This window comes from Crocuta crocuta, unplaced genomic scaffold (assembly GCF_008692635.1).
Source record: "Crocuta crocuta isolate KB4526 unplaced genomic scaffold, BGI_CrCroc_1.0 scaffold36, whole genome shotgun sequence".
Lineage (NCBI taxonomy): Eukaryota > Metazoa > Chordata > Mammalia > Carnivora > Hyaenidae > Crocuta > Crocuta crocuta.
This window is the reverse complement of record NW_027532203.1, coordinates 9,495,896-9,520,524: the sequence shown is the minus strand read 5'-3', so window position 1 is coordinate 9,520,524 and position 24,629 is coordinate 9,495,896. Positions and strand designations below refer to the sequence as shown.

At 35.9% G+C, this 24,629-nt stretch overlaps 1 protein-coding gene across 4 annotated transcripts in view; it reads left to right on the top strand.

Moving 5' to 3' along the window:
- WDR7 (WD repeat domain 7) overlaps positions 1–24,629 on the top strand; it is a 357,113-nt gene that overhangs the window by 103,313 nt on the left and 229,171 nt on the right. For 3 of the 4 annotated variants that reach the window (XM_077777568.1, XM_077777567.1, XM_077777569.1), the window contains 2 exons: positions 13,895–14,013; positions 15,707–15,830. In XM_077777568.1, coding sequence (XP_077633694.1) covers positions 13,895–14,013; positions 15,707–15,830 — 243 coding nt within the window. Of the gene's footprint in view, positions 1–10,864; positions 10,961–13,894; positions 14,014–15,706; positions 15,831–24,629 lie in introns of all 4 variants that reach the window. The other variant, XM_077777570.1, reaches the window with a different exon arrangement.

Genomic DNA, 24,629 nt, shown 5'->3' with positions numbered 1-24,629 from the left:
CTTTTAAGTTTTATATTAGTCAGGTTTCTAAAAATTGATTAAGGGATCTTTTCTCTTTTTCTATTTTCAGGTAGAATTTGTATAAGATTGGCATTATTTCTTTCATAAATGTGCAGCAGAATATGCTGGATTTAGATCTAGAGGCTTTTTGTGGGAAGTTTTTAAATTCTGGATTTAATTTCTCTCATTGTCATGTGACACTTCAAATTTTCTGTTTCTTCTTGTGTCCGTATCATTAAGTAGTACATATTCAGTGATTTTCCAGTTCTTTTAAATTTGTTGTCCTTGGAAAAGATACTATCTTTTAAATTTCTTTAATATCGGTAGTGATATACCATTTTTATTTCTTATATTAATCATTTGTATCTTCTCTCTCTTTTTTGATCAGTCTTATCAGGTGCTTATGAATCTTATTAGTTATTTTGATGAATCCACTGTGCCTTTGTTTATCCTTTCTAATGCATATTTTTTCCAATTTCACTGAGGTCAGCTCTTCTATGTTCTTTGGACTTAATAGTTTTTTTTTTTTTTTTAACTTTCCAACATGGATGATTACTTACCAATTTTAATCCCTTCTTTCTTCAGAGTATACACCCAAAATAATGTTATCTGTGAATAAAGACAGTTTTACTTCTTTTCAGTCAGTGCATTTTATTTTTCTTACCTTATTGCACAGGTAAGGAGTTAGAGCATAATGGTGAATCGAAGAAGTTAGAGTATACCTCCTTGCTTTGTTCCCAAACATAGGATTGCAGGTTCTTCTTAGATGAGGGAGATATTAAGGAAGTTACCTTCTTTTCCTAGTTTGTTGATAATTTTTTTTATTATAAATGATTTTAATTTTGTCAGTTGTTTTTTCTGCATTTGTTGAAATTAGCAAATGAGTTTTCTCCTTTACTTTCTTAAGACAAAGTACATGAGCTTTTGAATTTTAAAACAACCTTGCAATCCTAAGATAGACCACACTTGGTCATGATGAATTCTTCTAGATTGTTGGATATAACTTGCTAAAATCTGTTAAGAGTTTGTTTTGTTATGAGGGATTTTTGGTCTACAATTTTCATTTCTGATAATGTTCTTTGTTCAATTTTTGTAACAGGATAATGCTGCAGTTAGAATGTTATCCGTGTGTATGTGTGTATGTGTTTTCTGAAAGGGTTTGTGTAGGATTGGTATTATTTCTTCTTGTTTGATCTAATTCACTAGTTAAAGTATGTGGACCTGGAGTTTAGTTTTCTATATGGGAAGGGTCTGAACTACAAATTTAGATGTTTTAATAGATTAGGGTGTTTTTTTTTTAATTATTATTTCATCTTGGGTGAATTTTGGTAGTTTGTGTCAAAGTTATTGGCAAAAAAGTTTAATAGTCTCTTATTTTTCTTTTAATATCCTGTCTGTAGGATTTGAAAGGGTATACCCTCTCTCATTTCTGTTATTTATAATTTATGAATTTTCTCTCTTTTTCTGAGTAGTCTGGCAGTGATTGTGGATTTGTTTATTCCTCCTTGAACATTCATGTGTTGTGAAGCTCTCTTATTAGGTACATAAACCTTTAGAATTGTTACTTCGTAATGAGATTTTTTTACTTGTCTCATTATGAAATGACCTCTTTATCCTTGATAATATAGTTTGCTTTGAAAATCTACTTTATTTATAATAATATGGCCATTTTAGCATTTTTTGGTTACTATTATTGGCATGGTATGTATTTTCCCATCCTTTTACTTTTAACCCATTTTTCATCTTTACATTTAAAGTGTGTTTCCTGCTACTAACCAGTAGTATCAAAACCATTTACATTTAATGTGTTTGCTGACATGGTTAGGTTTGAGTCTATCATTCTGCCCTTTTTTCTCTTTCTCTCATTTGTTCTTTGTTCCTTCTTTCCCTTTTTCTGCTGATTAATGGAGTCTTTTTTTTTTATTATTTCACTTTATCTCCTTTATTGGCTTATAAGCTAAATCTTTGTTATTTTAGTGGTAATTTTAGAGTTTCCAGTTTATATAGATTTTTTAACTTATCTCAGTGTACCTTTAAGTGGTATTATTACCATTTACATTTAAAAATTTTTTTTAAATGTCTTTAATTTTGAGAGAGAAAGAGACAGTATGAGTGGGGGAGGAGGAGGGGGAGAGGAGGAGGAGGAAGAGAGAGAGAGAGAGAGAGAGAGGGAGAGAGAGAGAGAATGAATGAATGAATGAATCTGAAACAGGCTCCAGGCTCTGAGCTGTCAGCAGAGAGCCTTAGATAGGGCTTGAACTCTGAACAATGAGATCATGACTTGAGCTGAAGTTGGATGCTTAACTGACTGAGCCACCCAGGAGCCCCTACTATTTAACATTTAATATAAAAACTGTAAAATATTTTACTTGCATTTTTTACTTCCTGGCCTTTGTGCTATTTTTTTCTTGTATTTTACATTTTTGTGTATTATAAACTCTAAAAATCTGTATTATTTAATAGTGGTATTTTACAGAGATTTAAATGGGAAAAACCATACATACTTACCTATATAATTACATTTTTGGTGCTCTTCATCCATTTGTATACATCTGGATTTTTATCTGGTATAATTCTTTTTTTCTGCCTAAAGTACTTGCTTTAATATTTCTTGTAGTGAAGGTCTGCTGTTCTTTCATCTTTATATCTGAAAACATGTTTATTTGCTTTTGACTTTGAAAGATTTTTTTGGTATAGAATTTTAGGTTGACCATTTGTATCTTTCAGTACTTTAGAAACGATGCTTTANTGATTCCCTTGCTTTTGGGGGAAAGGGAGAGAGGCAAACCATGAGAGACTCTTGAATGCTGACAAAAACTGAGGACTGATGGATGTGGGGGGGGGAAGGAGGGATGGGCATGGAGGAAGACACTTGTGGGGATGAGCACTGAGTGTTATGTGGAAACTAATTTGACAATAAACTATTTGTAAAATAAATAAATAAATAAATAAAATTAAAAAAAGAAATGATGCTTTAATTGTATTCTCACTTGCATTGTTTTTAACAAGAAATTTGATGTTATTCATATCGTCCTCTATATATAAATACCATCTAAAGAATTTTACGACTTGCCGTTTTAAGGATTTTCTCTTTATTTGGTTTTGAGCTATTTGCTTATGAGGTACCTTAGTGTAATTTTATGTTTCTTGTGGTTGAGGTTCATTAAGCTTATTTTTGTAGTTTTTATTAATTTGAAACATTTTTCACCATTATTTCTCCAAATAATCTTTCTGTCCTCTCCTCTCTTCTGTCTTTAATGGACTCAAATTACGTACGTTAGGCCACTTGAAATTGTTTCATAGCTCATTGATGCTTTATTTTTAGATTTTCCTTCTCTTGTTTTGAGTAGGTAGTTTCTGCTGCATTGTCTTCAAGTTCATTCATCTTTTCTAGCAATATCCAAACTGCTATTAAGCCCAACCAGTGTATTTTTCCTCTCAGATATCAGATATTACAATTTGCATGTCCACAAGTTTGATTTCAGTCTTTTTTATATCCTCATTTTCTCTATGTAGCTTTTTTCGACATATGAGTAATGGTTATAATAGCTGTTTTACTACCCTTATTTGATACTATCGACATCTCTGTCAGTTTGGGGTTGTTTTTAACTGACGTTTTCCCTCTTCATTACCCCATGAATTCCCTCTTCTATGGACTATGCTTTTCTGCTGCTTTGTATGCCTGGTAATTATTGTTAAATGGTAGATACTTGAATTTTACTTGGTTGGGTACTGAATATTTTTATATTGTTATAATTTTTTAAGCTATATTCTGGATGCAGTTAAGTTACTTGGAAGGAGTTTAATATTTTTCTGGTCTTTTGTGATTTGTTAGGTGGGTTTGGAGTCCTGCTCTGTCTAAAGGCTAATTTCCCATTACTGAGGCCAGACCTTCCTGAGTATCAGGTACCCCATGAATTCTGAATTTTCCAGTCCGGCTAGTGGGAGCAACACACACACACACACACACACACACACACACACACTAATAGTTTCCTCACACACATGAACTGATTGGTGCTCTGCTGAATATTTGAGGGAGCTATCTGAAGGACTTTGATCCTTGAAGTTCTCTTCTCTATCCTGTGGATTCTAGTTGCTCTGGTTTTCTGAGACTCTCAGCTCTGTCTCTGTAACTCAGGAAAACTGCTGGGCTGTTCCTAAATCCTCCTTCCTGTATCTCAGTCTAGAAACTCCCACAAAGCAGTAAATGGGGGTAATTTTAGGGCTGTTTGTCTCCCAACCCCTGACTCTCAGTCAGTCATCACTTGATGTCCAGTGGCTTGAAACCATTGTTTTATGTGTTTTTTGGGTGGGGGGGGGGGNTTTATAAGTCTGTTTCATGTTATTCCATCTTAGCCAGAAGTAGGAGTTCCTCTCCCTTTACTTAAAAAAAATTTTTTTGAGTATATTTATTTTGAGAGAGAGAGAAAGCGAGCACATGGGAGAGACAGAGAGAGGGAGAGAGGGAGAGAATCCCAAGCAGACTCTGCACTGTCAGTGTGGAGCCACATGTGGGGCTTGACCCCATGAACCGTGAGATCATGACCTGAGCTGAAATCAAGATTCGGATGCTTAACTGACCAAGCCACCCAGATGCCCCCAAAATGTTCTAAATAAACTACTACTTCATAAAGTAAATATTCTTTACGTTACATAGAGTTGTAATATTTTTATAGCTATTAATTCAGGGAGAAATGGAAACAGGCTCACAAACCTAAAAGACTGACTTAAAATATGGTTAGTTATGGAGGTATGATTAGGATACAATAGCACCTTTTAACTCTAGATCTGTACTTTTTCTACAATAACATCTGTTTCTGTTCTAAATCCACTGAAAATGTCTTTCAGATTATACAATACAAATCAGTGGCAGGGCATACTATCCTTCATTTAATTAGTTTAGAGCTTCATTTAAGACCAGTGCCTGTTAGAAATTTTATTTGTTGTCCTCATCATTACCATCTTCATTATCATTCTTTACAGTTGATGTTTCTTCTTGGATAACAGTTTTCTCTCTCTGTAATCAGAGCAGCAGATATAAACGGACCAGTGTATTTGTGACATTGTCATGATACATTGTGTACTTCACCACCATTACAATATTCAATTTACTCACTAGGTCAGGTCTGAGGATGTTACAGTTGAAACACTTTAATGTTGCTCCTCTCATAAAGCATCATAAAAGAATTGAGTCTTTTTCTAAAGCATTTATTTAAGGCAGTAGAATTAGGAGTTTCCATTTGGAATAGCACAGATGCTTATCTTCTTAAGTAAATAAAGGTTAGCAATCTGTAGTGAGAGTTACATGGTAAAATACCTTAGGATGTCATCATGAAACCCACTTTCTATTTGAATATGGAAAACACAGAGTAATTACCTTTGTAACAACTATTTGTGAAGCACCTTTTTTTCCTCCAAACATCTCTGTTTAGGACATTAGAAAGATTCCTATGATGTATACTCTCTTCAATAGATTATATATATCTAGTAGATAACTCATGAACATAAACCACCAGTTTAGGGTAAGAAGTGGTAAGAGAATGGATGAAAGCTCTGAGTTCTTGGACTACAGTTCAACAGTTGGGATATTATATTTCATCTTTTCTGCTATGACTTCTCTTACCTTGATATTCTTTTAAGCATTTTCCTCTTTCCTTACGTTTTCTTTTCTTCACTCCCACTGCAGTGCACATTGACTCGCAATCCATTTTTCAAGCTGAATTGCAAACAGAATATGCTCCTTTTCGATAAACTGTCACTTATATGTTGGCTAATACTTGTTCAGCTGCAAAACAATCTATACAGAGTAAAGACTTTAGCTGAGGATTGGACCTTTCATAGACATTTGGGTCTGAGAATAAAGATGATCTGGATAGTTCAGCTAACATAATTTCTCATACATATTATCAGGGTATTTCATTGGAAAATAATTTCTTCATAGGAGGTTTATTTTGTCTAGCAGTGGGGCTTGTTAATTCAGCCTTTGCCAATAATTAACATTTACTGACAAGTCATGTCCTTTTTGATAGAGACAGTTTTTATTTATGAGATCCTTGATTGTGCACTTTATAAAACATCTCACTTGAGAAAGGGATCAGAAATGTCAAACTAAATTTTTGTTCATGGTTATGCAGCCCTAAATCCGCCCATAGCTTTAGGCTTTTCTACATTCTGACACACTGTACTTCTCTTGATCAGTTCAATAATCCCATGGCCCAAGTCTTTGGCCTGTGTCTTTAGTGCTTATTCTTGATTGTGACCCTGTGTCTGTGCTAGTAGTTGCATCTTTACTCAGTGGTAGGTGTGGAAGCAAATCTAAGCAAATCTAAGCAACTTAAGTATATATAAGGTTATGTAACATATCTGCCATTTTATTTTTCAGAAATGGATTTAATTTAGGTTGTCTAAACTTGAAGTAACAGGTAGTCATTGTTATATTATTTCAAAAATCATTTATGTAATTAACCAATAATTTCTCACCATCTTTTTCCAGGGTCTGTAGCAAGAAACATGGAGTACATATATCAGGTTAATGGATGGACCTGAAGACTCCTTAAAATTTTGTGTTTGAACTTATTTGCCTTTAAAAACAATCAGCATATAACTTTGTTCTTTGGAAGCTCAAAGGGCAGACTTTTGCTCTTTCTGTTCACTAATTTAGCACAAGTACTTTGAACAGTGACTGGTACACAGAAGGCACTCAATAAATATTTGAATGAATGAATCTATAGATAGCTTTTCTTTATGCTTCTAGTGTCAGTATGTCAGTTACCAGGTGCCGAATCTGTAAGGCTGACGGATCTCTGTATTCAGGGAGCTTCTGTCTAGCAGGAGAGGTTCAGAGGAGTGCAGTTTATGATTATGTTTTAATTAGTTATTTGCTTTTCCAGCCAGACTCTTAGTAACTGAGTAACTTTGTCTAATCCTTATGAGTTTTTATGTGCTTAACCCCATATCTGGCACATAGTAGGGGCTTATAGTTAATTAAATGAAATAGAAAAATGTAATAGCCTTAATATGTCTAATCAAGTTAGTGTTTATGTTATAACTTTATCTTTCACTGTAATAAACTTCACACACACCCCCACCATTGTTTTGGGTCTTAGCTCATTTATGTATTTTGGATGTTAGTAATGAAGGAGACCTTTTACAGAAGTGGGATTTTTAAATTTTTTAAATTTTTACTTTTTGTACTCTGGCTGGAGTTATAGACCAAGGTAAAATTGTCATTACCTCTGAACTTTTTCCACCTCTGCTGTAATCCAATGGTGATTGGTTAAGTAGAGGTTAAGTAGAGTTACCATATTTTTCAAACATTATCAGCACTTTTGTATTTTGCCTTGATGTATGTCTGTCAAAACACCATCTTGGCCTGTTAATTCATTCTGCTTTACGGTAGGTGCTTATCCTTTCTATTTCCTGGAACTTTGTACTTCATTACTGACGTTAGACGTTTTGTGCTTTCTCCATGGTGTTTTAAGGAAACCCTTTTTTCTGTAGAATGTTTGATCGATGAGTTATCCTAATGCTTCATGTTGATTTAAAAGATGATGAGAATGTTCAACATAGACCTGAAGGAAGTTTATAAAAGGGCAGATGTGACTCTAAGATCCCTATGTCAGATGGCATATCTAGTGTAGGCCTTCTCTCTTCCCCTCTTGAAGCTTCATGATTATCTCATAACACCTTAGATAAAGCGATTCACTATTAAATAATTTTCATTATTTATTAGTGTTAAACTTTGGAAACACTTTTCTAAGCATTGCATTTGGTTTTACAGAAAACTTTATTTTCTGGCTTTTTTGTCCTCCTGAAAAATGTATTGAAAGGGCTATTTGTGTTCATGTCCCAGGAGGCTAATGAGGTTTAGACCAGTAACTTGCTGCCTAAAGTAAGTTCACTTTCTGTCCTTGAGATATTTTTCATGTTACAATGGCAGTAGGGAACAATGGAGTTCAGAGTCAGATTTCATATGAAGACCGAAATAGGCTGATTCAGAAACAGAAAACCCCGCGTGTTGTGTTATGTATACGTTGTCTAATGGTAAGCCAGAGCACACGTGTGCACGTGTGTTATCATGTGGGTTTATCTTCCCCTGTCGGTTCATGCGCTAGTAAGTAGTCAAAGAAGCTCTTAGCTGCTAAATTAAAGAACTTCCCCAGGTAAAATAATAGAACTTAGGCCACTTCTGTCATCACTGGAAGCTGTGCTCAGACTTTGCCCTTAAATTTTACTAAATCCTTTTTTTTTTTTAATTTTTTTAAAATGTTTTTATTTATTTCTAGGAGAGAGAGAGAGAGACAGCGTGAGCAGGGGAGGGTCAGAGAGAGAGGGAGTGACAGACTCTGAAACAGGCTCCAGGCTCTGAGCTGGCAGTCAGCACAGAGCCCGACGCGGGGCTCGAACCCACGAACCGCGAGATCATGACCTAAGCGAAAGTCGGAGGCTTAACCGACTAAGCCACCCAGGCGCCCCATATTTTTACTAAATCCTTAAAAAGAGAAGCCAGTTGATAATTATTATTGCAGCTTTTTTTGTCTTAAGAAACCAAATGCTCATTTATGCTTTATGCTGTAAATTTTCAATATTCGTGCTACATATGACCTCTTCAGATTTTTTACTTGTCATTAAATTTTGAGGTTTTTATTTTGGAAGTGGTAGTTTTTAGATTTCTTTTGCTGATTTTTTTCCTGTATGTGGATGGTTTTAAAAGCTCAAGCAGAGTTTAATTTGAATATTAACTATAAATTAACTATAAAATAGTAATTCTAGATTATGCAGTTTTAATTATGAGGAAGTCTGAAGGAAATACTTTTTGATGATGCAGAGATTTTTTTCAAAGCATAGTAAATCTGATTTCTTGATTTCTCTTACAGTAGTCTTGATTTTTTTTTTTTTTGTGCTCGCAGGATTTATTAAAGGGAAATGTAAATGACGTTTTCTTCAACCATATCATTTCAACAGGACTCCAAAACTCTAATATGTAGAGTCTATTTATTTCTGTCATTAAGAGTAAACTTACATATATTGAACATAATTCTATCAACACCTACTATGCTTTATTTTGGCAGTTTTCTCAATAGCATTTCTGCTTTCCTTTACCCTGTGACTTAGAGATGATGTGCTTTCTTCCCACAACTTATTTGACCCAGCTAGAGGGATGGTCACTCCGCCTTGCTCTTTTATTCATTTGTATCGAATTTCCTCACCTTCTAATTCTGTTGTGCTCTCACTTAAGAGTAAAATCAGATACAGTTACCACAACCTTTTCAGGGATGACAATAATTTCTCCTTTTCTATAATTTCACTTAAAAAAAAAAAAGTCCCAGTTGTTGAAAATCACCAGAGGAACTTTGTCAACAATTTTGGTGGCATGAAAGCTAAAGCCTGACAATATGCTCTTCGCCATCCAGGCTTGCCAACTTTTTTGCATGAGGAAGTGAATATTTTACAGGCCATAATAACTGAATTTGTAATTTAAAATGACTTTAAAAAAGGAAAATTTAATCACTGGGACATAGAAAAATTTGAGGTTTCTTTGCAAGATTACAATAAAATTCTTAGATCTTATGGAATAGGCAATTAAAAGCTCTGTGTTTTCATAAATAACATTATAAAGTCGTTTTACTTTCATAAAGAACAAAAAATAGGTCTGTGATAATAAAAACATTATAATTTCCCAAATGAAACTTTCATGTGTGCAAGATGTGCTTCGTAGGGTTTATGGAGTTGGATTTTCTGCTTTTTATTACTGTTCACGTACTTCTTTCAGTTGTGCTCTTTACTACCTCACGCGTGCCTGATTGACATTATGACGCATTTGTGTGGAAATTATGAAAAGTTGTTTTCGTGCAGCTGCCCCGTAGTTACAAAGGAACTTCGCTGCATGAAAAACAAACATATCATTCAGTGGACAATGCTTAATCTGTTCAGGAGCCCAAACCTATTGCTGTTCAATGACAGAAGAAAGGAGAGGGATTAATTTGAAGATGCTTGTGCATGACATATGGTAATTTCTCCATAGGAAGGAAGTGTCAAATGGTGACCTCTAAATCTTAACATTGACCTCCAGTTGTAGAATGTGTGTGCCATACGGTCTTTTTGCCTTTTCATATGATAATTTAAGCTGAAACAGTTTCTTGGTAACGTTACTTTTTTGGGGGGGTGGGGTGAGGGCTGTTGCATGTATTATATAAGGATTAGAACACTCACAATAATTTATTTTTATAATGTAAAGCATTTGTATCATAAAAATGTTTTTTTAAACTTCCAAGAATGGAGCTATATAAGGGCTTCTCTCAGAAAAGTAACGTTTAATGTACATATTCTATACAAGTTGGTATATTTTAAATTGTTTTTGTATAAGATGAGTGTAGAAGATTGAAATGATCTCAGTGGATGTTGGTTTCAGATGTTAAAAATAATTTGCACATAAAGTTAGGAAATAAATTATTAGGAAAACGTAATTGACAATGTGAAGACCAGCATAAACTTTTCAGTATGTGATACAATTTACAAATTTTATTTTTGCTAATTCTTATTGTCCGTCATTTTTTCCTTATTGCCTTAGTTATTTTAGAACTGTTTTTTTGTATTAATTGATACATTGATAAATTAGAATATTAAATAGATTTTGGTTTCAAGAGGAATTTGAACCACAAGGTGGTTGCTATTCAAATGTATCATTTCTCTGCTATAATCCTTAGAGATCATGCCCTTCTGATTAAAACATCATTTTTCAGTTCTCCATTTACTATATTTTGCCAACTTTGTTTTTCATTCTTCACTAATACTGAGCTTTTTTTCAGAAGCTGCTGTACCTCAATTCTCTCCTCTTTATTTCTTCTGTTTTCTCTGCAAGCTCCTGTTCCTGTCATTTCCGCTCGGTCTGATGCTGATCACTCTGGCTCTGACCCTGCTTCTACTGCTTTACATACCTGTTTCTTAGTAAATGAAGGTATTCTCTCTCAACTTTCTAACAACTCCCTTTCAGTCTGTGCTTTATTCTGATGTGACGTGTTCTTTTTATCTAATTTATACATTTATCTGTTTTGTTATGTTATATATGATATCCTAAAGTTTCCATTTTGTAACTTTATTTGCTAATGTCAGTGAGGAGGGCCAGTTATGAAAATGTAGTGCTACTCCTGGCCGGCAAAACTGTGTTTCTTGTGATCCAGAAGGCTGGTAAAGAAGTGCAGAGATCCTAATCTCTGATGTGAAGTAGGTATTGAAAGGTGGATTGGTTTTCATAATGATGTTTGCCTCATGATCTCCAGCGTTAGAACCAATGAGTTTATTTTGCATGTACCATTACGCAGAGGTGAGGGGGAGATGTGAGGGGCTCTTTACATTCTCATACGAAAAGTCTTCAGAATGTTGATTAGCACCGGTGATTACAGACTGCAAGGAATACACCTGTTTATCCTCCTTACTATTTCTGTTTCTGGATGAGGCAAAAATCCATAATTTCAATTTTTGAGATGTAGGTAGGCTGCCATATTATCCCTGTGGACTTACACTAGTTGCAAGTATTTTTGGAGCTCTGAAAATGTGAATGGAATCCACAAACCTTTTTTCCCTACAAGCCGTTATAGGATTACTTATTACTGCCTAAAAGCCTAACGGAAGTTGTGAGCTCTGAGTTACATCCACTCTCTTCATCATGGGCTCAGTCTTCACCAGGGTGTATAAGAAGGAGAAAATTTACAAAATCTCAAATGTAACCCAGATTGATTCTGACTCTTCATTAAAAAACAATATTACCAGTCCATTAAATTGGAAAGAATGGTACAGTGTCCGTAAAGTATAGAGAGCCCATGTTGTAAGTAGCACTCCTTTGGGAAGAAAACACAGGAACACAGAAGTGTAACTTAGTTTTTGTTTGGCTTCCCTGTCATAGATATGTAATAAGTTAGTATGTTAAGACTGGATTTTAGCAAAAATAGTTAGGGTCATATTTATGAAGCTGTTATGAAAGATAGTAATTTGTTAGTTCAAAAAAAAAGCTGTTGACTTTGGACCATGGTGAGAATCATTATCCTATTAAAATTTAGCTCATAAATATACTTTGTACTTTCATGAGACATTAAAGCATTTAAAGAAATTATTAGGTGGTAATTTATATTTACATATATATTTGTGTGTATGTAGATATATATGTATATATATATATGTTCTCTATATATGTTTATCTATTCTCTATTGGAAAGAAATTGTAATCTAAAATGTATGTACTCATCACCTTAATTACGTAATCATATGTTCTCAGTTGATGAGAATTTCCTTACTGAAAGGATGAATCTTTATTTTATTTTTTAATGTTTTATTTATTTCTGAGAGACAGAGTGTGAGCAGAGGAGAGACAGAGAGAGAGGGAGACACAGAATCCAAAGCAGGCTCCAAGCACTGAGCTGTCAGCACAGAATCCGAAGCAGGGCTCGAACTCACTGTGAGATCATGACCTGAGTCGAAGTCAGATGCTTAACTAACTGAGACACCCAGGTGCCCCAGAAAGGATGAATCTTTAGATAGGTGGCTTATCTGTCACTCATTCTCCTCTGTCTTTTTCAACAATCCCAGTAATAGTTTTGAATTTTATGGTAGGGTTCTTGTTGTTTTATTTTTTTTTAATTTTTATTAATTTTTAATGTTTATTTTGAGAGAAAGAGAGAGAGACAGAGCGCAATCAGGAGAGGGGAAAGAAGAGGGAGAGACAGAATCTGAAGCAGGCTCCAGGCTCTCAGCTGTCAGCACAGAGCTCAATGTGGGGCTCAAACTCATGAACCATGAGATCATGACCCTGAGCCGAAGTCAGATGCCTAACCAACTGAGCCACACAGGCACCCCTGTTCTTCCTGTTTTAAAGGACTACAGTTTAGATTATTTCAAAACATTGATTTGTTAAAATTCTATGATCACAGAGAACTCAGCTTGTATATGGTAATAGGCAATTTTTTTTTTTTTGCATTCATTCTTGATTGTCTTTAAATGTTATCCCCAGAAGGTGTAATGGTAATTATTGTGGATTAATAGTGGCTTCCTCCATGATTTGGGAAGACTGAAGCATTTATCATGTATATTTTTTTTCAGATACCTTTAAAACAGGGTTGAAATGACTATTTAAGTATATCTGGGTACTGTTGGTTTTAGACATTTCAGTGGCTTACAGTGTTTGTTTTCTTCAGATTATTAAGTTTCATATTACAGATTAGAATTTTTGGAAAAAACAACTTGTATTCCCATAAATTAAAGTTAATGATGCTTAAGATTTTCTAAATTTTGGATTATCCGCTTTTTATTTTATGAAATGTCTGAATTCACATTTCCTCTCAAAGTTGATGTTATGTTACTCAGTTATGATTGTGATTAAGTATCTGGTTCACTCTGTAAGAAAAGAGATCAATAAGTATTAATTAAAGGCCCTGTGACAGACAAGAGAAGACATCTCTGTTGACTGACAACGTGGTCATACACAGATGGCCAGGCTTTAAGTGACATGAGCTTATCTTTGGATATCTGTGTGAATGCCGTTTAAAAGTGGTTTCCAGTCTATTACCCTCATACATGTTTATATAACACCTTCTTAACCCGGAATATATTTTATCTTAGATGGACTGTTTAGAAATTTATCTTCCTTGTAGAATTTTGTATATACTATATGTGGAAATTTATTTAAGACTTTGAGAGTTCTTATAAGTACCAATTGCTTGATTTAGAGATGAGCTACATTTGATACAATTCTTTGTGTAGAGAATTTAATAGAAGTGGAAATCCTTCACAACTTAATTTGGCACATTTGCCCTTTTTTTGGTTTTTGGTGTATTTAAAGAAGAATCTTTAGGGAATGCCATAATGTTTAAAGTATTTATACTATGTTACATTTTAACAGGATGGAGTCAGTTGGCTGCTATGCATTGTGTTATGCTGCCAGACCTGCTGGGGTTGGACAACTTTAGGCCTCCACTTCTGGAGATGCTGGCTCGGAGATGGCAAGATCGATGCTTGGAGGTAATATTGATGTGATATAGGTAGAAAACAAAAACATGAAGGCGTTAGACAAGTGTAGATTTGAAATGAAATGGTTAATATTTATCTAATTTCTTTTAACCAGTTTATTGTGTGATAGAAAATATGGATTCCTGATTCTTTTTTTTTCAGTTTATATACCAAACAGTAATGTCCTAGCTTGAGTATTTGTTTACTTCTTAATCCAGTGAGTATTTGACAAAAGTGTTCATCTACTTTATGGAACTGTTTTAAGCTTTGGTTTCTGTATAGATTGTACGCATACATGCATGCTCACATACAAACACCCGCCTTCCCCCAAATCACACCCTGAGCTGTAATTACATCAGTCAAATTCTAAGTGAATAGCCATTGTCCAGTGGAAGGTACCGTGTTATAATAAAAGAAAGTCTTTGGAATTCGAAGAGACCTGGGTTTAAATATCAGTTCTGCCAATTATTAACTTTGTGACCCTGGGCAATTTATTTAACCTGTTTGAAGCTCATTTGTAAAGTGGGGATAATAATATATTCCTCATGGGATTGCTCTGAGGATCAAATCAGATAATGCAAGTGAAACCGTAAGTACAGAGCCTGACACATGGTAGGAGCTCCGTAAATGGTGGCTGTGATTTTGTGTTAATGGACTTCTGCTGTATTAGATATTGCTTGGAATATAATATCACCAGAAACTTGGAAATATTTTATAGAGACTTCCTTTATTATGGCATTTGACCTGTCTAGTTATAGCAGTTTGTATCATTCAGGATTTTGAATTTCTCAAATACCGAGATTTTCCGCATCTGGTTGCCCTTTCCTCAGCTCCAAATGGAATTGTTTCGTACTAACATCTTCATGGTTTTGCACTGAATAGTATTTGAATTCGTTTCAAAAATCAATTATAATTAAAAACAATTTTTATTCAAACTCGTATCAGACACTGCTGAGTCACCTCAGCAGTTATAGAGTTAATAAATTGATTGATACACCACTTGACAAGTGACTAGCTTCTTTGGCCCCATGCTTGTGGTAATTTGCCAGAAGAACACTAAAACTGCAAAATAAAAATTGTGTGTCACATTGAAGGAAAAATTGTGTGTCGCATTGATGTAACTCTGAATACTAGTTTCCTTCTATAGAACTAATACTAGTAAACAGGAATATACTTCGCTTATCTGTTGAAAACAAATTGTTTAAGCCTGTCTTAGGGATGCATGAATTGTGTGGATTTATGCATACGTTAGTACAAACAATACCTACTTAGCATGTTTAATACAAAGAAATTTACTAGATATGGTTAAACTTCTTCAAGCTAAAAGAGAAGATACATTTAACAGTGACTTTCAACAGGAACAATTACATGGAAATTTTTAAGTGAAAATGTTAAATGAAAGTGCAAGAATGTTTTAAATGCTTTGGAAAATTGACGTTTTAAGCCCAACGCTGTGTAAATGTTCAAAATTCTATTAGTGTTAAAATATTACTCAGTGAGCTCATTCATTAAAATGTCTTTGATTTGCTCACATCCAGTTTATTCCGTTTTAAGTACTTCATTATTTGGTCTGTAATTTTTCTCCTGTAAATTAATGTGACTTGTATATTTTCTAGCTTCATTTCGTTATGAACTTTGCAGTTTTTAAACACCTCACCAGCTGCTCTGCTTTCTGTTTTTCCATTTGGTTCGGTTTCCTGCTCAGGTCAGAGAAGCCGCACAGGCCCTGCTTCTAGCCGAACTGAGAAGAATTGAGCAAGCGGGACGGAAGGAAGCCATTGATGCCTGGGCCCCGTACTTACCTCAGTATATGGACCACGTCATATCACGTAAGAGTTCTCTACAAAGCTTCTGTGCTTAGGCACGAAAGTACTAAAACTCACAGATAGGTAGAAGTAAGCCTATGAACAAAAGTGAGTCACTGAAAGTGAAAATAAGGGATCTTAGAATTCTATGCATTCATTTTCCAAATCCCTATGGTTTGGAGTTTGGTTTAAAAATATCAAAATATTCTCTAATGGACTGACCTCTTTTTTTTTTTTTTTAATGTTTATTTATTTACTTTGAGAGAGAGTGCATTCAGGGGAGAGGCAGAGAGAGAGGAGAAAGAGAGTACCCCAAGCAGGCTCTGCACTGTCAGCACAGAGTCTGATGCAAGGCTCCATCTCATGAACTGTGAGATCAGGACCTGAGCTGAAACCAGGAGTCAGATGCTTAACTGACTGAGCCATCCAGGTGCCCCCTCTAATGGACTGATCTCTTACAAAATTAATCCCCAGTCAAAATTCCTTCGCTATTCAAACAGTAGCATCTGCCTCTGTTGCATTATTATTTTTGTGGATGCCACTATGTAGTGATCTGATGATATGCAAATACAGTAGAAGGTAGATCCTTTCCAAGTTGAAATTGGAATTGTGAGTCCTTATGAAATGAAGATTGGGTAGAGTTAGAGCAGTGTACTGTTGAGAAAATTAGCAAAGATTTTAAAGGATAGATCTTTCAGAAGAATATAATTTGAATGGACTGGGAAAGGCCTTGTGAGAAATTGTTGAAGGGCTTGCATGTTTTTTGCAGCATAAAACCTTTAATCGTGCTGTTAGGTCAAACGGTTGTTGAAGAAAAGTTATATTGCGCTGTCATTTATTTATCTAGTTATTTATTTTAGAAAAATATATTTCATCTCCAATTCATCATTTGATTGATTCTTTGTTTTTACAAAGAATTCAGAATTAGAGAGGTTTTTTTTAAGTTTATTCATTTATTTTGAGAGAGAGAGAAAGCACACGTGGGGAGGGGGCAGAGAGAGAGGGAGCAAGAGAGAATCCCAAGCAGGCTCCACAGTGCCAGCACAGAGTGCTACATGGGGCTTGAATTCAGGAACAGTGAGATTATGACCTGAGCTGAAGTCAGACACTTAACCAACTGAGCCATCCAGGCACCCCTAGAATTAAAGTTTTAAACTGTTAGGTTGAGTATAAGGCAAAACCAGGTGTTTTTTTTTAATGTTTTTCATTCATTTCTCAGAGAGAGAGAGAGAGACAGTGTGCGCAGAGGAGAGGCAGAGAGAGAGAGGGAGACACAGAATCTGAAGCAGGCTCCAGACTCCAAGCTAGCTGTCAGCACAGATCCTGACGCAGGGCTCGAACCCACGAACCACAAGATCATGACCTGAGCGAAAGTTGGATGCCCGACCGACTCAGCCACCCAGGCGCCCCAAGACAAAACCAGTTTTACTTCTTTTTTTTTCTTAGTTAAATTCTCAATGAAACTTTTAAAACTTTTTACTTTGAAAATTTGGCCTGGGTTTCAGGTAGCTTCATTTTAAATGATTTTTTTCCCATACAAAATTCTTGGTAATGAGATGGTCATTATACATGATTGTACAAGAAGGATATGGAAACATGGTTCAAGAAGGACTATAATTATTGTAACTTTCTAACTCTACCAGCTGTTTGTCAGTGGTGACTCTAGTGACTGTTTAGGAATGTGACCTTTGGACACCTCACCTTTCTCAGCCTCACTTTTATCACAGATGAAATGAAGGTGATAGACTATAGGGCTATTCTGAGTTTGGAATGAGGTAATCTTTGGTGAGCACATGGAACAGTGCCTAGGCTGTGGATAAGCACTATATGTTAAATATATTCATAATCTATAATAATGCAAATATGTATTTTATGTGTTACCATAACATCACATACTAACAACTCTAGTTAAAATCCTTTAATCTGTGTAGGTAACAGATACTGAGATAATATTGACTTTCATTTGCTTACTGGGAATCTGTCCATTTTAATAAAAGGAAATTTAGAAAAACAGGGTCTTCAAACACATGGACTCCATGAAAGGCATTAGGCTTAAAGTTCTTATTTAAATTTTAATAGGTTTGAAAATCTGTAATAGGGGCGACTGGGTGGCTTGGTTGGTTAACTGCCCAACTTTCGTTTAGGTCATGATCTCACAGTTTGTGATTTCAAGCCCCACATCAGGCTCTCTGCTTCGGATCTTCTGTCTCCCTCTCTCTCTGCCCTTCCCTTGCTTGCTCGCTCGCTCTCTCTCTCTCTCTCTCTCTCTCTCTCTCTCAAAAATAAATAAATAAATAAATATAGGCGCCTGGGTGGTTCAGTGTGTTAAGTGTCTGACTTCAGCTCAGGTCATGATCTTGCAGTTCATGGGTTCGAGCCCTGCATCAGGCTCAGCTGGCAGCTCAGAGCCTGGAGCCTGCTTCAGATTCTCTGTCAGGGAGACAGAGAGGGACTCTGTTTGCTCCACTCCCACTCGTGCTCTGTCTCTCTTTCAACAATAAACATTAAAAAAATTTTTTTAACATTAAAAAAATCTTCTACAATGTTAAAAAAATGTTTAAAAGAATAAGATGAGGATAAAAAAATAAGCCCTGCTCTTGAGTATTTGAAGAGCTGGGAACAGTGCAATTTGTTTAGTAACACGTGACTGTTAGCTTCATCATACTCTGGAAAACAGCTCATCAGCTTATCATAAACTCTGTTGAATGAAAGATGCCCCAATTTAAGGACAAACTATGAGTAAAACATTATAGATTAGATTGAAGAGGGAACATTAGCAAATCATTGGAGGTCCTTTTGAAAGGAGAACGCTCTTAGGGAGATACTGAGAAACCATTTCCGGACACCTTTATTTGGAAAGGACTATAGTGGGAAGAGTGGGCTGAAGTAGAACAGGTAGTTGGGCAGCTACTATGGAGGGGAGATAGGACCCAGACCTGGATGTAGATAGAGTAGAATAGAAGGTATTTCTAAGTCTTGATTACAGAGTACATGGAAAGGCCTATGGAAAACACCAAAGATGCATACAGCGTATTCTTGACAGTTTGGGAAGAGAGGTATCATTAACAATGGTGGTGAGTGCCATTTTGTTTTATGTTCCTGGAAAGAAGTGAATGCGTTAGCTATAAGATAAAAGTGTAATGCGGTCACAAATTACTCCCTGAAGCAATGAAAAGAATGTATAGGTTGCTGGTGAGAGGTCTATTAGAGGGTCCAGAGAGGGTGCAGGATAAGGAAAATAATCACAATACCTACCATTAATTGAACACTTTCTCTGTCAGCCTTTTGCTAAGTGCCCGATCTTTGTTATTTCATTAAACCACTGCAGTAAGCCTGTAAACTAGGCACGGGTGTCACTACCAGCCCCACTTTTTCCCCTCCCAGATGAGTTAGTTGAGGCCAAGAGAGATTAAAGAACTTTCTTAAGGTCTTTCAGTTACTAAGTGACTACCAGATTATGAAACTTACTGTCTTAACCACTATTTATTCCATCTTGCTTCCTCCAGCATCCTTATATCTTAAAATGGTGGTGGGGGTAGAAGAATGAGTAGATATTTGCCTTAGCTAATCCCGATTTCAGACAGTGTAATTTCTAGCCATATTAAATTTAACAACAGCAAAATGGAGCAGAATCAGAACTGTAAGAAAATTATTCTATAATAGTTCTCGTCATCGTTGAAGCGTAAACTAAGTTGTTCCGAGGTCAGATTTCAACCTTTCCATGTATGTAAATTAAAGTCCTTCATATTTAGTTACAGTATCCTGGATTACTTTATTAATGAGTGGAATGCTGGCCTAGTATTTTCATCTTTTCACTTACTGTTGTATTTTTAGTGAAAGAATGACTATGTATTCTACATGTGACTAAAACAGCCTGCCCTAACAACTTGCTATAATACATTAATCTATTCTGGAACTTTTACATCGCCCGAGTATAAAATTAGTTTTAGTTTGCTTTACTGGGAGCTTTCTATTTTAATAAAATATGTCAAGCTGAAGGAGTAAGGATTCTGAATATGTGAAAGGAGAAGAAAGCATACAACAAATGAGAAATGACCACATAGGGCTGTTGAACAGATTTGCTGTCCAAAAGGATCAAAAGGTTATGGAGGCAGCTGGTGGACAGCCCACACCTGCCGTCACATGCTTGTAGTGAAATTGCTTCGACCGTGGTCATTAATGTTTGAGGAGATGATTATCGGAGCGAGTTAACAGCATAAAATGTTTTTAGAAACTTAAAACCTATTTTTAGCATAGGAGTCTTCTTACCAAAGTAGGTAAAATACTAAGTGCTATCTGGTAAAATATATCACTTATCAGATATTTTCTGATAATTTAATTATCCTAAGCATTTAAAAATATGCATTAATTCCCTCTGCAATATTGGCAGCTCCTAAGTTATGAGTTGAGCTTGATCTGAGAGTCCTTTTGTTAGATATTTGTCTGAGACTGAACATTCTTTTGCCTGAAGAGCAGAATGTCATACCGGGCTGATGGACTGTGCTAGCCCTTCGCCTTAGAGATCTGGAGCCTGAGGTTTAAAGTGGGAAGTACCTTTCTCTCACTTCACAGCCAGTAAGTCAACTGAGCTGGGACTAAGATGACAAGCCAACTGGTCATACTGACTGACTGGGGTCTTCTGGAATTTTATTTAGGTATGTTAGGCAATAAAAAGCCTCGTGTAGGTTTGTCTGAGAACCGAAGGAAAGCAAGCCATGGGCCAGAAGCCACTTGCTTTTCTTAATGCTGTTGAGAGCATTCACGGAGGAACTTTCTGTAGAGCATCCAGCACAGTGTATTATATACCTAGTGAGCGTTGGCCGACTGGTCCCTTTCCTTTGCTGTGCTGGTTTCTGTAGTTTTGTTCTCGTTATTGTCACTACCTCAGACTTCACTTGAATTTATATTGCTCAGAGATTCTGGCCATAGACCAGAAATCATTAGGGAGAAAGAAGGAGCAGTGGTCTGCCTTAACTGAAAAGCCAGTTCACAAATTTAAAAAAAAAACCCAAGTCCTAATTGAGTGATAGGAGAATTTTGCTTCAGGTAATGGAGCCCTGTCCCAGAACGTGTTAGGAAACATTTATCCTCTACAAATGCAGGCAGTATGTGAACTTTTGATGCCACATTTCTGATAGAAAGTCTGAGGGTAAGTGTATTGTGATTCTTACTATACTGGCAACAGGACTGGAATTATAAATGTTGCATTCTCATGATAGTGACTTATGTACATATTGTAAATATTTCCTGAGTGATCACTCTGTAGTATGTATTTATCTTCAGTTTTACGTTCCAAACTACTTTGTAGATATTCTGCGGATTCTTTTCACTGATGAAGGATTAATGTTATTTTGTGAAATGTGTTATAATTCAGATGAAAGTGAGCTGCTTGAGTTGTCTCAGATTTATTTTGAAGGGAAGATATTTTGCAGAACCCACTTTTATCTATTTTTTTTTTGTGACGTTCTACATGTAGCATTTTGATAATTGACTTTTTTATGAGGTCAAGCTCCTGCTAGTTTATGAAATATACCCATGCTTGCCCTTCATTCAAGGCAGTGACTACTCAGAGGTAAATGCTGATGGTTCCTGATTTCCTTTGGCTTGCGATGCAGAGTGACCTTATAGGGCATGAGGTCACAAGCGTAATTATTTCTCGTGCGTTGTGTCCTGCTTGCGCCCTGTGGCTCATCTCCTCCTTTAATTTCAGCAACATTAAACATATAAAAGTTACTACCATTATATAAATCAAAATCTCTTCTAAAGAGGGTACTGTTGTAATTTTATGCAGTTATGACCAATGTAGGATTAATTTGCAAATTTATCATCTCGGATATTGATAGAAGGATGTGTAACACATCGTGTTTAATACGTATTGATGTCATCAGAAAGAACAATCCTTTGTTCTAATCGAGTCCCTGCCTTTTTAGCTTCCTTTTGTGTTAAGGTTACCAGGGTTAGGCTCGTCTTTTTTATCCTCCTTGGAAACAGAATAGGATTTCTTTGTTCAGTGAAAGACATTCCTGGTAAATGATTTGGGTTTGACTTTCAACAAGCCCCACTGTAGTACCTGTTTTAACCTGGAATTGAAGTCACTTTTCTGATGATTATAAGGTAGTGGTCATTCTGAGCACAAATGTGGATGGACCAATCAAATATAAGAAGGTAAGGTGGAACTATATATTATAGAGGTAGTGGAAAAGTATCTGTAGCTAGTAAAAATTTGAATATTAATGCATTCTTTGGTAGGCAGATATTTTCAGGGTTTGCTGGGGAGAGGAAGGGGAAAGGGTAGAATGGGATTTGCTAAATATGATTTAAAGGAGTTTCTCCCTCACTCCCAGAGGCCTTAAACTACACAGCATTCCTCCTTTATTTTTTATATATAATCGGTTGTTTGGAACTCTCTAACAGCCTTCTAAGAAATGATTTTCTAGATAACTGAGGACTTAAAAGGCACTAAATGGTTGGAGTTTAAAAAAAAATGTTAACCCTTTTTGAAAATATTTCAGAATGTCTCTGGCTTTTTAAACATCTTCTCAATAGCCAGAGTTATTGTTTTGGCCCATGCTGTAAAATTACTGCCATTTGCTTATTGAAGAGAGTGGACCTGCTTATCTTAACATAAAGGACCCAGACTGAAATGCCTCTCCTGTTTCATATTTTTTCCTTCTTCCTCTTTTTATTGTCTAGGGATTGTTTCCAATTTTTGCTGGTGGGCTCTTTGTCTCACCCCTTAGAGCTTCTGTACTGCTCTCACTGTGTTCAGTGTCCCAGGAGTGTGGAAGCCAGGCAGCCAAACTTATTTGAGTTAAATATAAAATAAGAGTAAATTGGTTAAGAATAAGAGCTCTCTGATCGGGGGTGGCGCGGGAGAGATACATCCCTACGCTTTAGTGTAAGCACTTTATGGTGTCTCTGTTGGCTCTTCACGTTCCGCTTACTTGACTACTTTCTCAGGTCTTTTGTTGCATTCTGGGTGTATCTCTCTTCTTCAGAAAAAAATATTCTAATTAAAATTGGGGAACAAAAGGGAAAACCATTTGGTTGCTCATAAAGAACTGAGAATTCTAAAACAGCTCTTTTGTAATTAATGCCTACTTTGTGCATCAACTGAAATGAAAGGGTGAGGTTTCCTCAGAAATATCTGTGGTGGTTACCTCCTCGTGTTCACAGAGCCAGCTGTGCGTTGAGATGAGAAAGGGAAAGTATTGAATTATGGCAACATGATCTACAGAAAAAGTACTTGATGTTACATGGAAATTCTTGTGTGGAGAGGCAGGAGGGTACATCTCACGACAAACTGTATTATGCAAAGCACACTGTATCTGTGTTGTATCTGTTTGCTGTGTTAAGTCCCGACCAAAGGGATTTGTTTCTCTTTTTTCTTCTAGAGTGTCAGAGCTGTGGGGCTTAAGTTTAAGCACTCTAGACTGATCATGTATTTAGCAGCATTAAACTGTTGTACTTATCTATATTTGGCTACTAACCCAATAGAAGAACCCAATTTCTTTTTAATCAGTCACAACTGTTTAAAGGAAAATCCTTTAGTTCCATGTGACTTGAGTTCTTCGAGGTGATCTGTAATATTCTTGTAATTGTCCTTAAATCCTTTTTACAAGTCTTGGAAATGAGGGTAGTAAAATGGCAAATTTAAAAACGAAAGCATTACTGGATCGATTGGTTAGTTAGACTTTACCTCTAAGTAAACAGAAGTCTTTATCAGGAAATGCTATAGGTTAGGAACTCCACAGGATGAGGGAACTTCGCACTGGCAGGGAAGTCCTCTGTAACCTGGTTTCCGGTCATCACCAGGGGAGCCCCTTGACGGGCCCTCCCTGGGGGCCAAAGCGGAAGGAAATTCAGTACCTTCTTCCTTCCATGACAGTGAGAAATTGGGGGATTCCATTAAGTGTGAGACTCCTTGCATTCTTCTTTCTCTCATTCCACTGGCCCCTGTGGAAAAGCTTCTGGAGCCCGAAGGATTTGAAATAATGTTATTTTCTCGTGCCCCCTTGTTTCTCTTACAAGCCTCTCTGTCGCGCTCCCTTAAGCACAGAAATTGGTCACTTCTCAAGAGTTGTAGTTGGTGGCAAGGCCCCGAGGAGGCATGGCTGACTTTCTTTGAGGCGTTCTTACATTTACTACCTGCTTGAAGAAGTTGAAGGCACTTAAGCCTATGAAGACTACTTTATAAAAGAAAAACTCATTCAGCCCGTGACACATTGTTAAAAAAAAATGGCGTTCAAATTGAAATCCCTGATATACTTTTAGCTGAGTTTCTAGTGGCCTTTGCTATAATAAATGACCTAATATTAGTTGCTATGAAGAGTATGATATTGATTTGTGCCATTAGTCTCTTGCTGATTTGCTGAGGAACAAAAATTTATAATGCTAATGGAAATAAAGTACTTTACAAAACACTGCACGTGAATACCGGAACATGTCTTTGTAATAGAACAAGTGTCTAGTAAGCTTTTAAATATAAATTTTCCTTATTCTAGTACAAATTATTCTAGTACAGGAGCTCAGAGTCCTGTTCAAACTGTTTTTACAGAACAAAAAAGCAGAGTTGATTATCTTGTGATGGTTTAAATCCTAGGCACTCAATATGCATGTGCAAATCCAATTTTGATTGGATTGTGAGATGTTTGTAATTTTATGCCATATTTCTAATTTTATTACCTCTGTTGACTGGACATTCTGTATAAGTGCATTGTTTTAATATTTTAGTTCGAAGTCTTCTTGTGATCTACATGTGACAAAATAGTCTATATAGTTTGGAAGTAAAATAGTAACTTACTTAGAGTTATTACAAGAAAA